At 53.9% G+C, this 17254-nt stretch overlaps 4 protein-coding genes across 4 annotated transcripts; 2 read left to right on the top strand and 2 right to left on the bottom strand.

The window, feature by feature from the left end:
* Positions 1–285: 285 nt before the first annotated feature.
* CkaCkLH20_01635 (cytidylyltransferase) lies at positions 286–1807 on the top strand (the record flags this gene model as incomplete). Its single annotated transcript, XM_038884354.1, has 4 exons — positions 286–385; positions 444–561; positions 624–1398; positions 1454–1807. 4 exons carry the CDS (start codon positions 286–288, stop codon positions 1805–1807), a joined length of 1347 nt encoding a protein of 448 aa, XP_038750054.1.
* Positions 1808–4634: 2827 nt separating this feature from the next.
* CkaCkLH20_01634 (branched-chain amino acid aminotransferase) lies at positions 4635–5969 on the top strand (the record flags this gene model as incomplete). The annotated part of the gene is made up of 2 exons (XM_038884353.1): positions 4635–5738; positions 5796–5969. 2 exons carry the CDS (start codon positions 4635–4637, stop codon positions 5967–5969), a joined length of 1278 nt encoding a protein of 425 aa, XP_038750053.1.
* A 244-nt stretch (positions 5970–6213) lies between these two features.
* CkaCkLH20_01633 (putative extracellular alkaline serine protease protein) lies at positions 6214–7829 on the bottom strand (the record flags this gene model as incomplete). Its single annotated transcript, XM_038884352.1, has 4 exons — positions 6214–6438; positions 6479–7418; positions 7477–7548; positions 7693–7829. The coding sequence occupies 4 exons, from the start codon at positions 7827–7829 to the stop codon at positions 6214–6216; spliced, it is 1374 nt and encodes a 457-aa protein (XP_038750052.1).
* A 7224-nt stretch (positions 7830–15053) lies between these two features.
* CkaCkLH20_01632 (alpha amylase) lies at positions 15054–16871 on the bottom strand (the record flags this gene model as incomplete). The annotated part of the gene is made up of 1 exon (XM_038884351.1): positions 15054–16871. One exon carries the CDS (start codon positions 16869–16871, stop codon positions 15054–15056), a length of 1818 nt encoding a protein of 605 aa, XP_038750051.1.
* Positions 16872–17254: the final 383 nt, after the last annotated feature.

The following is a 17254-nucleotide window of genomic DNA, read 5'->3' as shown; positions in this document are numbered from 1 at the left end:
AATCACACGGCGCCGCTACGGAAGCGGGACATCGCGGGGCCACTAAGGAAACAGCTGTGAGCTGGGCTGGAGCTCAACTCAACTCATCCAGGTCTCAACCTCATGTGAATTCCCCTTAGTCGGTGAAACGGTTCCGAATCCCATTTTTGGTGACGCGGCCAGCGGCAAACGGAGATATACTCGCGTGTATCTTATCATAAGGCGACTCCCGGAATTCGAAGAACGAGCTTCATGTCGTCCTGAGTCTCAACCAGAAAACAAACACCAACACAACCAACTCTCATCATGGTCAACTCAGACCCAAAGAACCCACCTGGCGAGCCCGCCCCTGAGATTCTGGAGGAGCGCATCTGGATCGACGGCTGCTTCGACTTTTTCCACCACGGTAAGCTCACGATAAAGCGATAATACCTCTCACGAGCTGTTATACTGACACTCGTCAGGCCATGCTGGAGCCATCGTCCAGGCCCGTCAGCTGGGCAGCGAGCTGTACATCGGCGTCCACTCCGACGAGGCCATCCTCGAGAACAAGGGCCCTACAGTCATGACGCTGCAAGAGCGGTAAGGATCTCAACTCGCATTTGCAACGCCACAATAATACGACATCACTAACAACCTCCCAGCCTCGCCGCCGTCGACGCCTGCCGCTGGGTCACCAAGTCAATCGGCCGGGCCCCTTACGTCACCCAGCTCGACTGGATCTCCCACTACGGCTGCAAGTACGTCGTGCACGGCGACGACATCACTTCGGACGGCGACGGCGAGGACTGCTACCGCTTCGTCAAGGCCGCCGGCCGCTTCAAGGTCGTCAAGCGCACCCCGAGCATCTCCACCACCGACCTCGTCGGCCGCATGCTGCTGTGCACCAAGACCCACTTCATCAAGTCCCTCGAGAGGCGCCTGGCCGGCGAGGAGGGCCACGGCTCCTCGCAGGCCGAGATCGAGTCCGAGGGCCGCGCCATGGCCGAGCGCATGAAGCTCTACGCGACGGACGAGTCCGGCAAGAAGCCCGGCGTCGACGTGTGGTTCTGGTCCGCGTCCGACGAGGCCAGGTCCGGGTCCTCGCTTGAGGAGAAGGGCGAGTTCAGGAAGCACCTGGCGGGCAAGGGTCCGCAGCCGGGACAGCGCGTGGTCTACGTCGACGGCGGGTTCGATCTGTTCTCTAGTGGGCACATTGAGTTCCTCCGCCTAGTGGTCGAGGCCGAGGAGGAGCTGGCGCGCAAGGAGGGCTGGTACTCGGAGCAGGCCGTCAACGAGCGCGTCGGCAAGGGCGGCGACTACCCGCCCGCTTACGTCGTCGCCGGCATCCACGACGACGAGGTGATTAACCAGTGGAAGGGCATCAACTACCCCATCATGAACATCTACGAGCGCGGTCTCTGCGTTTTGCAGTGCAGGGTAAGCAAAGCACCTCCTTGTCGTATCGATTGGACTATGCTGATGTTTTTCGCAGTTTGTAAACGCCGTCGTTTTCGGCGCCCCTTTCTCGCCGACCAAGGCGTACCTGACGTCGCTGCCGTGGGGCACACCGGACGCCGTGTACCACGGCCCCACGGCGTTTATGCCCCTCACCTACGACCCGTACACCGGGCCCAAGGAGATGGGCATCATGCGGGAGGTCGGCGCCCACGAGTTCGAGGGCGTCAACGCCGGGACTATCGTGCAGCGTATCATGAAGAGCAGGGACATGTACGAGGAGCGGCAACGGAAGAAGGGCGTCAAGGCCGAGGGCGAGGCGGCGGCGCGGCAGCGGGAGATGATGGAGGAGGAGCAGGCCAAGAGGGAGGCGGAGAGAGCAGGCAACTGACGAGTTGTCGTTGCTTTTTGGCGGTGATGGGGGGTTTCATAAGTCTTCTTTGAGGCGATAGCATGTTTAATTGGATATTTTAACGAGTAGAGATACCGGTGCCGGCCTTCAACAGGTCCGGGACCCCGAAGAGGGCCATATAGGGCATCTTGAATCAACAGAAGTAGCATCATAAAATACCCTACCAAGATTCCATCCGTTGCGGTCAATGTCTGAGACAAAAACCAATGGCTTGGGCGTCTTATCGTCTATCTTCAGACCGCCTGGATGTTAGCAGGTGTCAGCCAAACCTGCGCCCGGGAGGCGTAGAATGGGATCACGATCTCGGTGCCAGCATCCGCCGGCGTCAAGCCACGAATGCCCAAACGTCGTTCTCTTCAATACCCCGCCATTTGGTGGTCAAGTGACCCGGCCGCAACGCCCATCAGTGATCCGTTCCGCCCTCTTAGCGTTTGGGTGGCCTTTGGTGCAGGGCTGATATTCCCCCGGCTCGTTTGGATGACGCGGAGGCAAGGTGCTGGAGTGACGGAGAAATGACAAGAGAGGAAACGATGAAATAAATTGGGATTCCCTCATAGGGCACATCCGAGAGGCGTCGAGAGGGAAAACGAAGTGGTGTGAAGGGGGCGCCGTGGAAGGAGAGCCGGGCCTCCGAACGCAACCACCACGGAGAGTGTGCATGCAGATTGCATATCCTGTTACCAATATCTTTGCTAGCACCTGCCTCAATGGTTACACTCGGCACCTTGAAATCTCCTGCGCCAACCGATCCAATCTTCGAGAAGGAACTCGGAGGAAGAAATGCTGCTTTGCTGTTCGCTCGCTGCTGTTGAGAACGCCGCTAAGATCATTTCCAATTTCCAGCTGTTTTTTTGTTACCCCACGTCATCGCCTGGGCTCGGCTAGCAACGGGAGGAAGGAGGGGCAATGGAATGGAATGGCAAGAGAAGAGGGAAAGAAGGAGAGAGATAGCGATAACACCTGCCCTTCCCAATTCCGCCCTCGTTTCTTTTTTTTTCTTCTTCATTTTTGTGGAGGGGCAATCGTCCGGGTTGTCACTCTCTCGGAGGAATTCATGATTTCCGCATCTTCGACCGGAAACAGCCTCTGTCAATCCCGGCTCATGTCAATTGATAACCTTAAAACCCTTGTCGCCATGTCGAGAAAAGGGAGCAAAGGGCGCCATTGACTTGCGATGTCGGCCTCGACGCCGTGACTCTTCATCATCAATCCGACAACCACACCAGAAGAATGTCACTAGATGTGACTATCCCACCTCGGATGGTATTCCCGTACCCGTACCCCAGCAAACTGGTCGACGTCCCTTGCCAGCAATCCACTTCGGACCGCGCGCACCAAAGCCGCAATGGGGCACCCAGAACGACGACCGACTGGAGCCGTGCCCGGCCGTCGGCTTGCGGTGGGACAAAATATGACGGATCGATGTTCGATCCAATTGACCCAGCACACGGGGACGCTCACACAAGCTGCAGCCAGGCCAAGGTCAAGGTATGCCAGCAAGCCAGTCAGGTACCCCGAATCTCGAGCCGACGCAGACGAATGAGCGGCCGCGGCTTGACCTCTTGTTTCGTCACAGATTTTTTCTTTCGTCGTTCGCCTTCAGACGGCAGCAAACCCATCGCCAAGGTGGGATGGACCCGGCTCCGACGGGAGGCGGTGGATTCATGAATTTTTCTTCTTGGGTTCTTCTTCCTTAATCGCCATCGCCATCACCGTCACTCGGCCTCGGCTTCTTATCTCCAGTGGAGACGAGACGGGCACGAAGGATGGCTACGCCGCTTTCTAATGACCACCAAAAGGTCCGGCAGTGGGAAGATGAGATGAGATGTGAGAGAAAATCTCATCCCAACACGCCTGGAATGATGGCCGCTTCATCATTGCTCACGCGCCGCCTGTGGAGACACCGCCGGCCGGGGTACTCGGACTCGGCATTGGCATTCCAGAATTCCAGGAGTCCACGATGCCCATTGGAACCGCCAAACACGAAGGCGAAACCAAAAGAATTCTACCGGCTTGTTTGTGCTGTGCCCCAGAGATGCCTTGTTTGCTTTTTTTTTCGTCTCTCTCTGATGTACGGTGTGGATCCTCGGGCAAGCGACGGCACACTACAGACAGTACAGAGTACGCGATGACCATGCAGAATGTCCACCGTCTTGGCTAAGAAGTCGACTTGCATTCTATCTCAACTCCCTCTTTTACACTACGATACCGTTGGCGTTCCGCCGTCTCTTAATTACATTTAACACAACCTAGACCGCCTCCCCGATTCAACCCAGCAACGGAACGGCCCCGCCAGATACACCACCTCCCACCTCGGAGGCGCCTCCAGCCTCCATCCACATTCACCCACATCCATGTTCCATGCTCCATGCCATGCCGTCGCCCTGCACCGCCAAATTCTCCATGATGTTCCCTGTCCTTGTTATCTGAAAACGCCCTTTCCTGGATTGGATCCGCTGCCCCTTTGCATTGGCGCTTGAGTCACCTGCTCCATCTGTCACTAGAACCTACACCCAAGTGTGACACCCTTTGTACTTAAGCTTCGGCTTCATCCTTGTGCTTTGTCCCCCTTCTTCTCTTCTCATCTTAAGCCGATATAGACCACCGCTCACCCTTTTTCCTCCTCCTCCTCGACTACTGACCAACTCTTTCTCGTGTGTTCCTCACCTCGTGCTACCTGTCACCGGCTCTAGCTGACACCACCAAGCAATCCCTCCCGCTCCTCCGTCTTAGATATCCAAGACAACATCTGCCAGACCAGGCCACCACGAAAAAACACCACGTAGCCAGATCTCCCAACATCGCAATGGCTCCCGGCACCATCTCCCCCGGCCTGCACCATGGCAACCAGGACGTCGACCTGACCTCCTCCGCCATCGAGCACAAGCTCGACGCCCTCCCCAAGAAGGCCAACGGCCACTCCAACGGCACCACCGCCTCCAAGCCCGCCTACCAAGAACTCGACGCCTCCAAGCTCGTCTACAACCGCACGAAGAACCCCCGCGACGTCCCCGACCTCGCCTCCGCCAACGCCGGCCCCGAGACCATCTGCACCGACCACATGATCGCCGCCACCTGGAAGGCCGGCGCCGGCTGGTCCGCCCCGGAGCTCAAGCCCTACGGCCCCCTCTCCCTCATGCCCACCGCCTCCGTCCTCCACTACGCCACCGAGTGCTTCGAGGGCCTCAAGGCCTACCGCGGCTTCGACGGCGCCCTCCGCCTCTTCCGCCCCGACCGCAACTGCGAGCGCATGCTCATGTCCTCAACCCGCATCGCCCTGCCCTCCTTCCCCCCGGCCGAGCTCGAGAAGCTCCTCCTCGCCCTCATGGCCGTCGACGGCGCCAAGTGGCTCCCCCGCGACCGCCCCGGCTCCTTCCTCTACCTCCGCCCCACCATGATCGGCACCCAGTCCCAGCTCGGCGTCCAGGCCCCCTCCGAGGCCATGCTGTACATCATCTGCTCCTTCATGCCCACCATGGACAGCCCCGCCGGCGGCATGAGGCTACACACGAGCCCGGAGGACATGGTTCGCGCCTGGGTCGGCGGTTTCGGGTACGCCAAGGTTGGCGCCAACTACGGGCCCTCGCTGCTGGCCACCGCCGAGGCGCGCAGCAGGGGGTTCGGCCAGATCCTGTGGCTGTACGGCCAGGAGCAGTACTGCACCGAGGCGGGCGCTAGCAACTTCTTCGTGGTGTGGAAGAACAAGGAGACGGGCAAGACGGAGCTCGTCACGGCGCCGCTCGACGACCGGTTGATTCTTGACGGTGTCACGAGACGGAGTGTGTTGCAGCTCGTCCGCGAGCGTCTGGCTGACGACGTGGAGGTTGTCGAGAGAAGATATACCATTGACGAGGTCATTGAGGCGGACCAGGAGGGCCGTCTTGTTGAGTCTTTCGCGGCTGGTACTGCTGTGAGTCAACCTCGGACCCCATGTGATTCCAATCGGTTTGCTAATGTTGTTTTACAGTTCTTCGTCTGCCCCATCTCTCGTATCCACCACCGCGGCAAGGACGTCGAGATCGGCATGGGCAGCACCGGCGAGGGCGGCAAGTACACCCTCACCATCAAGAAGTGGATGAAGGACATCATGTACGGCGGCGAGCAGCACGAGTGGGGCGTCGTTGTCCAGGAGGAGCAGTAGACGGCAACCCTGGGGGTTCTGGTAAAAGGGGGGGCTTGCATTGTTTACGAGAAGATCATGGCTGGGCGTTGGGAAGGCATTTCTGCACACAAAAACGGCGTTTTTGCTTTTTTCGAGTTGGGCATCATCTAAAGACGTGGTGTATGCATGGTTAGATACCTTAGAGTATTGCTAGCATTGGAAGAATCTACATGATTAATGGATGAGTTGGTATGTCTGATCTTGGGTACATAGATATAAAGCACTACCCCATACTATTATCACTATCACCGCTACCATCCTCATCATCATTTTCTTCTTCTCCATCCTCGTCTGTGTTGTCTTCATTATCATCTTCATCGCCGTCCCCATTATTGTCGCATCCATCATCTTGGTCTTCTTCATCATCATCGCTGTCTTCGTCGTCGTCAAATTCGTCGAACTCATTTTCGTCCTTGTTCTTCTCGTCTTCGTCATCCGTACACCTCCTCTAAAGCCCTCGACACCGCCTCGCAAACGTGTTGTCGTACCTGGGATCGGTTCACCGGATCCAGCAGATCCTCGTCCTCCATCTGAGGCAATAGTCTCCAGGGTGCAATGCACCTGTAGCTATTATCCGTTCTCGCCATCTTCCCGAATACCGACGCCATGCCTTCAACTCGCTTCAGATGCCCCGGTCGACGAATCAAGTCCCTGGTGTCCGGATGCCGGGAAAAGTCAATGATACGTCCCGCGAGCGCCGCAGCAATGACCGCAGAGAAGGACGTCCCGCTCAGAGGTGCGCTGTTACCGAGCGTGATGTTCTCGCCTAGGATGGCGAAGCTGTTGGCGCCCGGTAGTGGGGATGGGTTGAAAGCCGGCAGACTTCTCGCGTTGACGTCCGTCGAGAACATGCAGAATAGTTTGCCTGCGCGGTATAGACGGGCTGGGAACGCGATGTCGATGAGGTTGCCGTGGTTTGAGGCGGCGGCGAATATGAGAATATGCGCTGCGTTCGCCTCTTCGATTGCTCGTAGCATGTCTTCGTGTTCGGCCTGGAAGCCGGAGGGCATGACGATGATGTCTACTGCCCATTTGGTTATAGCATGACGTATAGCCTGGCTCAGGTCAGTCAACATTGCAAGACACTTTGTGAGGGTGTAAGTTACTTTGGCCATGAGGCTGGCTGTGTTGTCGCTCGCGCGATTGGTTCTCCATACGCGCCCAACGAATATCTGCGCATCGCTGTATACACGTTGAAGCAGCTGGAAGGCGCTGGTTCCATGACCGGAACCATCTTGACTAGTCTCGTTCGCCCTATCGACGAAGTCTTCATACCCTGCAGCTGAGAACGAGGGGTGAAGGCCTGTATCCAGTACGGCAATCTTCGCAGGGTGGTAGGAGGCGTCCCGTCTTTTTGGTGGGAGGCGAGTCACGCTGCTGAGCTTTTGCAGCTGATCGAACCACTTGTCTGAGGAAGGAGCCGGATTGCTAGCACAAAAGGTTGGTTAATCGAATGGCACAATGAAGGGAATGAGAAGCGACTTACGTGGCTCCGCTCACCCCGTTCGCAAGTGATGATAATGTTTCAGCGCAAGTGCCCTCTGCCACTTGTCTTGCTCTAGAATCGCATTGTTGCGATATCTGGCTTGTATCTTCATCTGGTTCGTCGGATACCACTTTCAGCGGCCTAACTTCCGTTGTGTCTGGCGCTTCCCAAGCTTTCTGGTAGAACTCTCTCAGCGGTCCAACGACATGTTCGTACAAAGCGTCCCGAACTTGTTGAGGATTGTTCAAGTACTGGTTGAAAGGATCCGCTTTCAAACAGACTCCAATCAACTCCTTGAAAGGGCCGAAGGTATCCTTCTCCTCCCACAACTCCGAATCGCTGTAAACCTCCATTGCGGCGATATGATTGGCATTGATCGAAACTTCGCCATTAGTATCGTAACACTCTGGGCGAAAGTGATCTTCGATTCTAGTGCCGAGTTCTATCTCCAATAGCATGATGCCCAACGCCAAAACCTTGGGGAATCTATGCGATCGGAATAAGTCATTGTCGTTACGGCAATCTGCGTGCTCGAATTTGGCGCTGAGGAATGGTTCATTAACAAAAATAGCTTTCGGTACTTTGGGGCGACGTTCGAGCATGAAGTGAACGGAGTCCTTATTCCACTCCTCGCGCATCCAGTCGGAATCATAGAACTGCCAGGCTGCCTTTGCTAGCTGACAAGCCAACAACAGTCTCATCTTCTTCGATAGCTGCGAGTTGTCCAGTATCTTGGGTAGCGGCACACTTGATGAGCGAAGAAAAAAGTTGCGCATTAAAGGCCCGGATCCTCGCCATGTCAGACCCCCGCCTTGTGCTGCCAAGAGTAGTTGCGATTGTTTTCGATTCGTGATAATACGGCAAAAGTCGTCGTTGGATATAATTGCTTGAGACACTGATGGAAGCAGAGATTCCTCATCCGAACGCCCGAACTTGACGGCCCTGATCTACGATTAGCATCACGCTTCGCCAGGAAGGGCCGAGGCCTTGTACTTGTGTCTGAATACACAAATCTGTGTGTCCTGCCACTGGCACGTGTCCTTGGAACTGTGTCGATGGGGATGATCCAGAAAGAGAAGGCTGAAGTGAACTCCATCGTTGTCCTTATCGTCGAAGCGAGCGCCGCCGAGTCGCAGATTGACCGTGATGTGTGTCTGGGAACCTTCCTGCTCGCACAGGCAGTTTGATGCCAACGTCCTATACAACTCTCGGAGGTAAACTTGATAGTCGTCATCAGTTGTACGTGGCTGCTTTTGTTGAAGTACTTCGGACAGTTCCGGAAGCTTAACGGCGTCTTTGGAACCCTCGAATGTCTTCAGAAATCGATGCAGTTTGAGTCGATCTTGTTTGGCAGCGGGGCTTGAGGCAAATGCGACCAGCTTCTTCTTCGCCCAGTCTTGATCAAACGGTATCTCTTGGAGATTCGGAAACCAATTCGGGTCGAATGGCTCAGAGGCTCGGGATTTGTAGGAGGAATGTGATCTAGACGGCCACTCCCCATCACTGTTAGCAGTTGGAAGACGTCGAGGATATCGAATTCTGGGAGCTCACAAGAAAAATCTTCTCCAGATTTTCCAACAGCTTCAATACCGTTAACTTTGCCGTCTGGTCTCTCTTGGACTCTGCTAGCCACCGGCTGGCTTGGTCCAGTTCCGCCCAAAACGTGCTGCAGAATGCTTTAATGCCCGGTTCCGAGGCTAGCTGGCGAGAGATGTCTCGCACATTCTGTATTGCATCTGTAGCAAATGCCGACAACAGAGGCTTCTTTTGCTTTCCAGGCCGGGATAGCAGGGTCGGCAGACGAAGGTTCATGGCTGGCTGTTCGTCTCATTCATCGCGACCAGAATGTCTTGTGCCCTGATCTCTCGTCAGGAAGGCTGGGATTGAAGCCTGGAAAGTCGTCGGTCAGATGACAATCCAGCCAATGCGGCTAGCGAGAGGGGTCATGCAGCCAACACCTCATCCCGTTACGCGCCTGCCTTCACAGCCTGCCTCGGCGGCTGGTCTCAGAAAGGAAACCACCGTTGGAAACCTCTCTTGCCCCTTGAACACTTTAAAATAGGTAGTTCCACCCCCCCAATCCGCCTTGGATGTGTTCATTATCCAACGCTGCCTCCCTTAAAAGTACTTTGAGTGCTTCCGAAATCGCCATTTTCATCCACGGTAATGCACGACGGCCCACAAACTAGAAAACTGGTAGGATGGATCAAAAATGCTGGTTCGTTTTGCGACAAACGCATTATCCTCCTCCAGACTTGCCCCAAAATGGGGTTGGGAGGGTATCTGGTCCGATCTGCCCAGGTCATCTGATCCCCGATTTGGATCACCTTGACAACATCATCAATACAACGGGGCCGGAGGAAATTCCCTCGGACATACCGATTTATCATACCCAGTCCAGAAATCTGACTTGGGAGCAATCGCAGACATCTGGTTTTGGCTCATTGGCTCATGTCGACGTGCCCATCGCAGCAGTTGCCGGACTCACGGCTACTGGTAGTGCAGGTATTGCATTCAAAAGATCCGTCAGCAACTTTGCGGACTTTGGAACCCTAGACACGTACATCTTGCAGGTCTCACCATCCTACGTGGAAGACAGCATAGACACCGAAGAAGTCTCTGAGTACTTGCAGAAGCACAAGCGGCTGGGTCGTTGGTCTCTTTTCATGATCACAGGAGTAGTTGTTGCGCGAGGTGGGCAGTTGCTCAGATCCGAAAGTCACGAAAGGGGAATTCATGGCGGAGTTGGCACGTACGTTCCAAGGCCTCCTGACACCAATCAGCCTTGTATACTTTGAAGTTACTGACGGTCATCACGCAGAGGTTTCTCAGGTTTGGCGGAGGCAGGCACAGATGTTGAGAGGTCGATAGTGAGCGAAAATTCTCAGGCAGGCAACATCGTGTCCGATTTCGTCTGGGCAATTCGCCTTGCCAAGATCTCCAAGGGGATTCTTGATAAGTCTTGGAAATATGAAACTATGTCTAAAGGTGCTACATATGGATGCTCAGATGAAGCATTGAAAGACAAGATCATTGAAAGTCTTCAAACGGAGGGTATTGACAGAATCCGGGTTGTGGCAGGAGATGATGAAGATGTGTTTGTAATATGAAATTTGAATCCAAATCACTTGTATTTAGCATGGGTAATTGCTGCCGCCTGATACTCCTCTTCAGAGCAGTGAGCTTATCAGAGCCAAGGTCAGCTTGCATGACATGGGTGAATTGATTGGGCGCGAACAGCAGCATGGAGTCTTATCACATGATCTCACCCGGCAACCCCGCCTTGCTTTCTTCGCAGCCAAGTAGTGGATGAATTCCGAACGCGCGCACGAACGACCAGCATGGACGAGCATCATATGACGCTGGGAATTCCAAGTCACATCATGTTCTTCTAGTTCAACACTGGCTACCCGGAATGCTCTTACCACAAGCTATCTTTCGGCTCGAAGCGAAGGAGACCACCAGCTCCCACACAAGTTGCTAGGGATCATGGACTATCTAAACAGTATCTCTCGGCGAACGACAGCCTGCCAGAGCGCTTTTCAACTATGCATTTCAAACCCCGCCCTGACGACACTTGACTGGGTTGAAAATCGGCAAGCCGACTTCAATCTCTGGGCATCCAGCATCAAGGCCACGAGCAGCGGGAAATCCTCCCTCGACTACCGGGTGCGAGAAAGACCAGATGTCCGTGAAATTATTTGTCATCTTCTTGAAGGGTTGTTGGAGGCCCTAGAACAACTCAGACAAACCGGTGAGTGTAACAGGTTCGTGAAGAATAAAGACATACTGAAACTGTTTTGCAGAAGTCGTTGAACCCGTCGCTCTTGACGTGGAAGTGAATGAGAATCCCCAAAATGCAGATATCATCGAAGGCTACGATACCAGAAGCTTTGAGACGTCATCACTGGGCAGCTCGGCAGAGGACATAATTGCCGAGGAGAAAGAACATATCCAAACAATACTGCACCAACTTGCAAAGTTATCAGCAGCCATTCGGAAATCAGGATCAAAATACCGCTTCGCCAAAGCGGACGCGACTTTAAGAGAAGAGAATTATGCCGACTTCCAGGAGCACCTAGCAGCCTTGATCCACATATCGCGGATTCAGGCAGCACAAAGGTGTAGTCAAGATTCGATGGAGCTGTTGCGATCATCTGCAAGTAACTACGAAACTCTCACACCGGTTCAGAGACGTCTTATCCGTGCCAATATCCACCGGCGGAATCGCATCAAGTATGCAACCAGAAATATGCACCTCAAAAGAGTATCGTCCGTACAAGAAGAAGAACCACCTACGGCCCGCGAAATAGCTCTTGAGCAGCGTCATGTGTCGCTTCCAGAAGAACTACCGAAGGACAGTTCACCGGAACCGTCGATGACAAATACGAAGTCAAGGGCCCCTTCAAGCACGAACAAGACGAAATCCGCGAGGCCTACAGTAACGGCAACAAAAATAGGCTCGGATTTCGCGATACAAGAGGTTACGGCGCCGAAGACGAACTCTGTCGTCACCAGGGCGACACTGACAGCCGCGGTCCTCGAGTACCCCCGTTGTCCAAAACCTACAAAAGACGACTTGCTACAATGTCCTTGGTGTGGCGATCTACTTTCGTCAGAGTACTACACGCATGAGCTGAAATGGAGGTTCGTCCATCCAACACGCCCGATTGACTAATTGTGGACTAATCAAATCCAAACAAAAGAAGTCATGTGGCCCATGATCTCCTTCCATACATGTGCATATTCGAGCAATGCGAATCTCCAGACGAGATGTTCACTACGAGCGAAGAATTGGTGAACCACACGCTTCAGGAGCACGGCACTGTCTTTTGGGTTTGTGATTATTGCACGAATGATACAGAAGGCGATAGATCTGCGTTTGAAAGCTCCCTAGAATGGGAGCAACACATGGCCCAGGCTCATACAGATCTCCTCCCACGGATCCAGCTACCCTTGTTCGCTGACTTTAGTCGGAAAACATTGATACAGCCTTTGTCTTGTCCAATATGCGATCTGATTTGCGACGATACGCCTACGGTCGGACTCGGCAGTCACATACTGCAACACCTACATGAATTTGCGTTGAATTCTCTACCGTGGGAGCTCAGCGACGATAAGCACACCGCCAGTCAAAACCCAGGCCCGGTATCTGGCACGCATACATCATCAAGTCAACTTTCGTCTAGGAATATAGCTAATACAGAGGGTGAGGAGAACAGGACATCTGACGATGGTAAACTCTCCACTTTCCTACATACTCAAGTCACAGAGTTGGTGTGGAAAGTTGCAGACAGTTTCGTCCCCCCACTTTCTGTGGATCACGAGTCTTTAATTATAGATGATATATCCGGAAGAAAGATCCATTTCCTCATAAACGGGGATGGAATGCTTTCTGTCGTTCGGGACATCTTGACCGCCGTGCAGAGAGAAGCTGATGGCGCCGATGAACTCCCGCAAGATCGGCACGATCGACTAGAAGTCTTCGCAAACAAGATCCAACATATTCTCAGCCAGCTGCTCATAGAGCTGCAAGAGAGAGCTGAAAGCTCCGAAGAATATTTCTATTTTACCAGAGATAATCTAGTCGTGGAACTCAATCTCTTGTATCAGGGTCAGACAGCCCCAGAAACACTAGAAGATACTGACGACGTCGAGCACTTGCAATTGACACCTACCGGCCAGCAGTCCTTGAATGAAGAGCTTCTTTTTCTCAAGGAACATATAACTTTTTCATCAGACTGCGAGTCACTGCGTCTTTCCCTTGATCTCAAAAGCAGCGAAAGAAAGCTGCTCTACAAAGGAGAACTGTTTGAGTTCAACGCAGGCTACGGCGGGGCCAAAACATTTACCACCTTTCTTCTCGATAATTATCTCTTGCTACTCCCCAAAGGGCGTAGAAAAGGCTTGCTAAAAGTGTCGGATGGTTATATGATTGGCATGGAAAGCGATGAGTAATACAGCGGCTGGGTGGTGAGTTGCAAGAGGATACGTCTGCTATGCCTCGTGCGCTGACTCTGGGATTCTCTACACAGGCTGCGCCGGTTCCCCTCGTCTCAATTACACGGAGCCTTTCAAATGATGTTATTCTACAGTATTTGGATGACAATCCACGATGCTTTCGAACAGAGACGGTCAACAACAATGTATCACGGTCATCCTTAACGCCTCCCGTAGTCTACCCAGTATCATCGCTGGCAGCTGCGCTCAGAACGCAGAAAGAAGAGCTGCGGAAAACTAGTCTCTTCTGTCTACGCACTTGCGTCACTAATGGTACGCCGAGTCTGTTTCAATCTGATTTGGAGACGAATGGAGTCCGTACGTGGCAGTGTCAGAGTTGGCTGAAGCATTCGCACAACATTTCTCTTTCAGATATCCTCGAAGCTCAATGCGCCCTCGGTATTACAATGGACGTTACCTTAGTCGGAACATCAAGGGGCGTTTGGTCTATAAGATCTAGCGCGGCATCCTCGGCAGTGAAAGTAAGTAATATGATGCTCCAATCCTCCGAGAGAATGTGCTAACTTTCTATCAAGAAAGTACTTGAGACCGGGGCGAAGCAAATTTCTCTAATTGAGTGGACAGGCGGAGTACTCATTCTCTCAGATCAATTACTGAATTACTTCGAATTGGAAGATCTGGTCCAGCTGGGGGAAAAAGCTGAATTCGAACGAATAGCAACTGGAGTAGACTGGTTCACAGTTGTTCACAGCAACGGCCGAACGTTGATTTATTGCATATCCAAAGGCTCAACAGGGACGACCAGCACTATTTCTGTGTTCGACGTGTACACCGGACTCTTCGCGTACACAGCTGAAGTTGCTGAACCGCCGAGTCTGTTCACAAGATTCTCGACCCCGACAAATCAGCTACCTGAACCTCGGAGCAAGTACTCAGTACCGGCAGGTTGTTCATCGTTAACAGCTATTCATGAGAACATTTTTATGGTAACTCCGTCTGGTTTCCAACTGCTCTCGGACGACAAGGCATCTTCAATCTCGGTACCGACTCAACGAAATTCATTACCTCAAAGCCTCAAGACCAAGTTGGAATCTCAGCTCGGCGTGGCTGTACTTCCGTTGGGGAAAAGCGAGGTGATACTGGTTTACGAGCGATTTGCTGTCTACATGGATCTTGGTGGTGTTGTCAGTCGGCCTGACACGATCGACTTCGTGGACGGAACCTATCCAGTCAAAAGTGCATCACTTTCTGGCAGCTTCCTTGTGCTCTTCACCGAACGATACGTTGAGATCAGGGATGCAAGAGACGGGAAGCTCAGACAGATTATACCTGGAAGCAGTATCAAGTGTTTGGATGGGGGCTTATCGGACGGCACAACCACGACGGGATTCCATTCTGTGAAGGGAACTATAAAGTTCGCTATCGGTGCTGTTGACAACCCTAAGGTTCGTGCTATAGTGGAGTTAGTTGCGGACCAATAGACTCAGAAAGTTAGACAGTTGGCGTTGGAAAACAACCCACATGATGTTTGTATTCACAGAACGTTAATCGACAACATGTATCCATGAGCTTGGCCCAGAAATTACACATATCTCCTGTGATTACCAGGGTATCACTTAAATCTCAAAGTTGGTATACACTCTCGCCTCCCATCCCCTCAATGAAGGCGCAACGCCCTTGACAAGATGGCCACCCTCCCTCGTCCCATTCAGTAGCCTCACCTCAGCAGGCTCACAGCCAAGCATAGAAGGCACATCCCCGGCACTCTCCTCGTCCTGGGAGAAGTTCATCACAATAAGAGCCCTGCGCTTCACACCATCCCGCCCATTAACAGGCGCAGCACTCTCCTTGAGAATGATCCAAGTCTTCTCGTTCTCCGGATCCAACAGCTTATGTGATCCAAAGACGAAGATATCGCGGTATTGCCTCCTCATCTTGAGAGCCTTCTTATAGAACTCCAAGACTGAGTCGGGATCACCGCGCTGCTTGGCGACGTTGATGGTCTTGTAGTCATCATGGACTCTCATCCACGGCTTGGCGCCCTCCTTGGTGAACCCAGCATTCGGGCTCTCGTCCCACTGGAAGGGTATCCGTGAGTGATCTCTCGCCATGATTCTCAATCCGTCCATCGTCTTCGCAATTCGCTCCTGGTCGCCCGATTCCAGGGCCTCTGAGTAGAAGTTGCCGCTCTCGATGTCCTTGTACTCCTCGATTCCCCAGCTGGCCGGCATGTTGGTCATGCCGATTTCCTGGCCCTGGTACAAAAACAGAGTGCCGGACATGGTGGCCTGCCAGATGGCAATGGTCTTGCAGGAGGCCTTCCACAACTCCGGTGTCGAGTCGTCGCCGAACCTCGAAACAGCACGGCCGTTGTCGTGGTTCTCGCAAAAAGCAGTCGCCCACGCGTCCGTGCCCTCGATGAATGATTGCCATGTCGCAGTGTAGCTCTTTAACGTTGACAACGGGAACGGCTGATACAGGTATTTCCCTCCAAAGCCGTTGCCGTTGCCGAGTCGAATGACGGAAAACTCAAACACCATATCCAACTCCTGAGCCGCGGCCGAGACGTACGGAATCACCTGCGACGGGTGTGGCGTCAGGGACAGCTCGCCGACGGACACGGCGTTGTACGGGGCCAGGGCTTTGCGGTTCATCTCGTGGATAAACTCGTGAATTCGGGGACCATTGCACCACATCTCTGGTGCAGGCTGGTGCGAGGAGTTGGGGTCCGTGATAGGCGCATCGACGTAGTCGGTACGCTTGGAGTACTTGTTCACCGTATCGATTCGGAACCCGTCAACGCCGCGCTCAAGCCAGAAGCGCATTGTGTCCTCGTAGATCGCCTCGCGGCACTCGTCGTTGTCCCAGTTCAGATCGGGCTGGTCGGGAGCGTACAGGTGCAGGTAGTACTCCTGCGACTGCTCATCCCACGTCCACGTCGGCCCTGCGAAGTAGCCGCGCCAATTGGTCGGCGGGTGCCTGACTCCATCAGCGTCGTACCGCGCCGGCTTCCAGATATACCAATCGCGCTTCGGGTTGTCTTTTGACGAGCGGCTCTGCTTGAACCATTCGTGCTCGACGGAGGTGTGGTTGACGACGAGGTCGAGAATGACTTTCATGCCGCGGTTGTGGCATTCTTTGAGGAGGGTATCGACGTCCTCGACCGTGCCGTAGGGTGCGTAGATCTTCTGGTAGTCGGAGACGTCGTAACCCATGTCGGCTTGGGGGCTCTCGAAGATGGGTGACACCCAGACAACGTCGACGCCTAGGTCATGAAGGTAGTCGACCTCAGCAATGAGGCCTGGCAAGTCACCCCAACCGTCGCCGTCGGAGTCTTTGAAGCTGGCCGGGTAGACTTGGTAGAAGGTGGCATCCTTCCACCAGGGCTGCTTGCCCACCCAGCGGTTCTCCTCGTCCCAGACAAGAGATCCCATGGCGGTTGTGTCTGTCTGCGTCTCCGTCAGACCACGCTGTAATAAGGTGGGTGGACAGGGAGGGAGAAGGGAGAGAAGAAGGCGATTGAGAGGCGAAAGAAGTGTGGGAGGAAGAGCCGACGTCAAAGATCAGACGCGCCGGGAGGGAATCGCATTTTGACCACGCGCGGAAGGACAAAGCCGGCGGGCGGAAGTGGACGACCGCGATCAGCGGCTATGGCAGAAAAAAATGGCGTGGCAACATGACGGACCATGTATCCGAAGTAGGAAGTAGAAGCAGCCAGAGCGAGAAAAAGGGCGTGGGGAGGGTCGAGCCGCTGGTTGTTTGCCGGTTGGCGGTTGCATGAGGCAGGTTACCCCTCGTGGGAATCACTCCGCAAAAG

Source organism: Colletotrichum karsti (genome assembly GCF_011947395.1).
Source record: "Colletotrichum karsti strain CkLH20 chromosome Unknown Scaffold4, whole genome shotgun sequence".
Classification (NCBI taxonomy): Eukaryota; Fungi; Ascomycota; class Sordariomycetes; order Glomerellales; family Glomerellaceae; genus Colletotrichum; species Colletotrichum karsti.
Note: the sequence above shows the minus strand (reverse complement) of the source record. Positions and strands in the feature narration are given on the sequence as shown.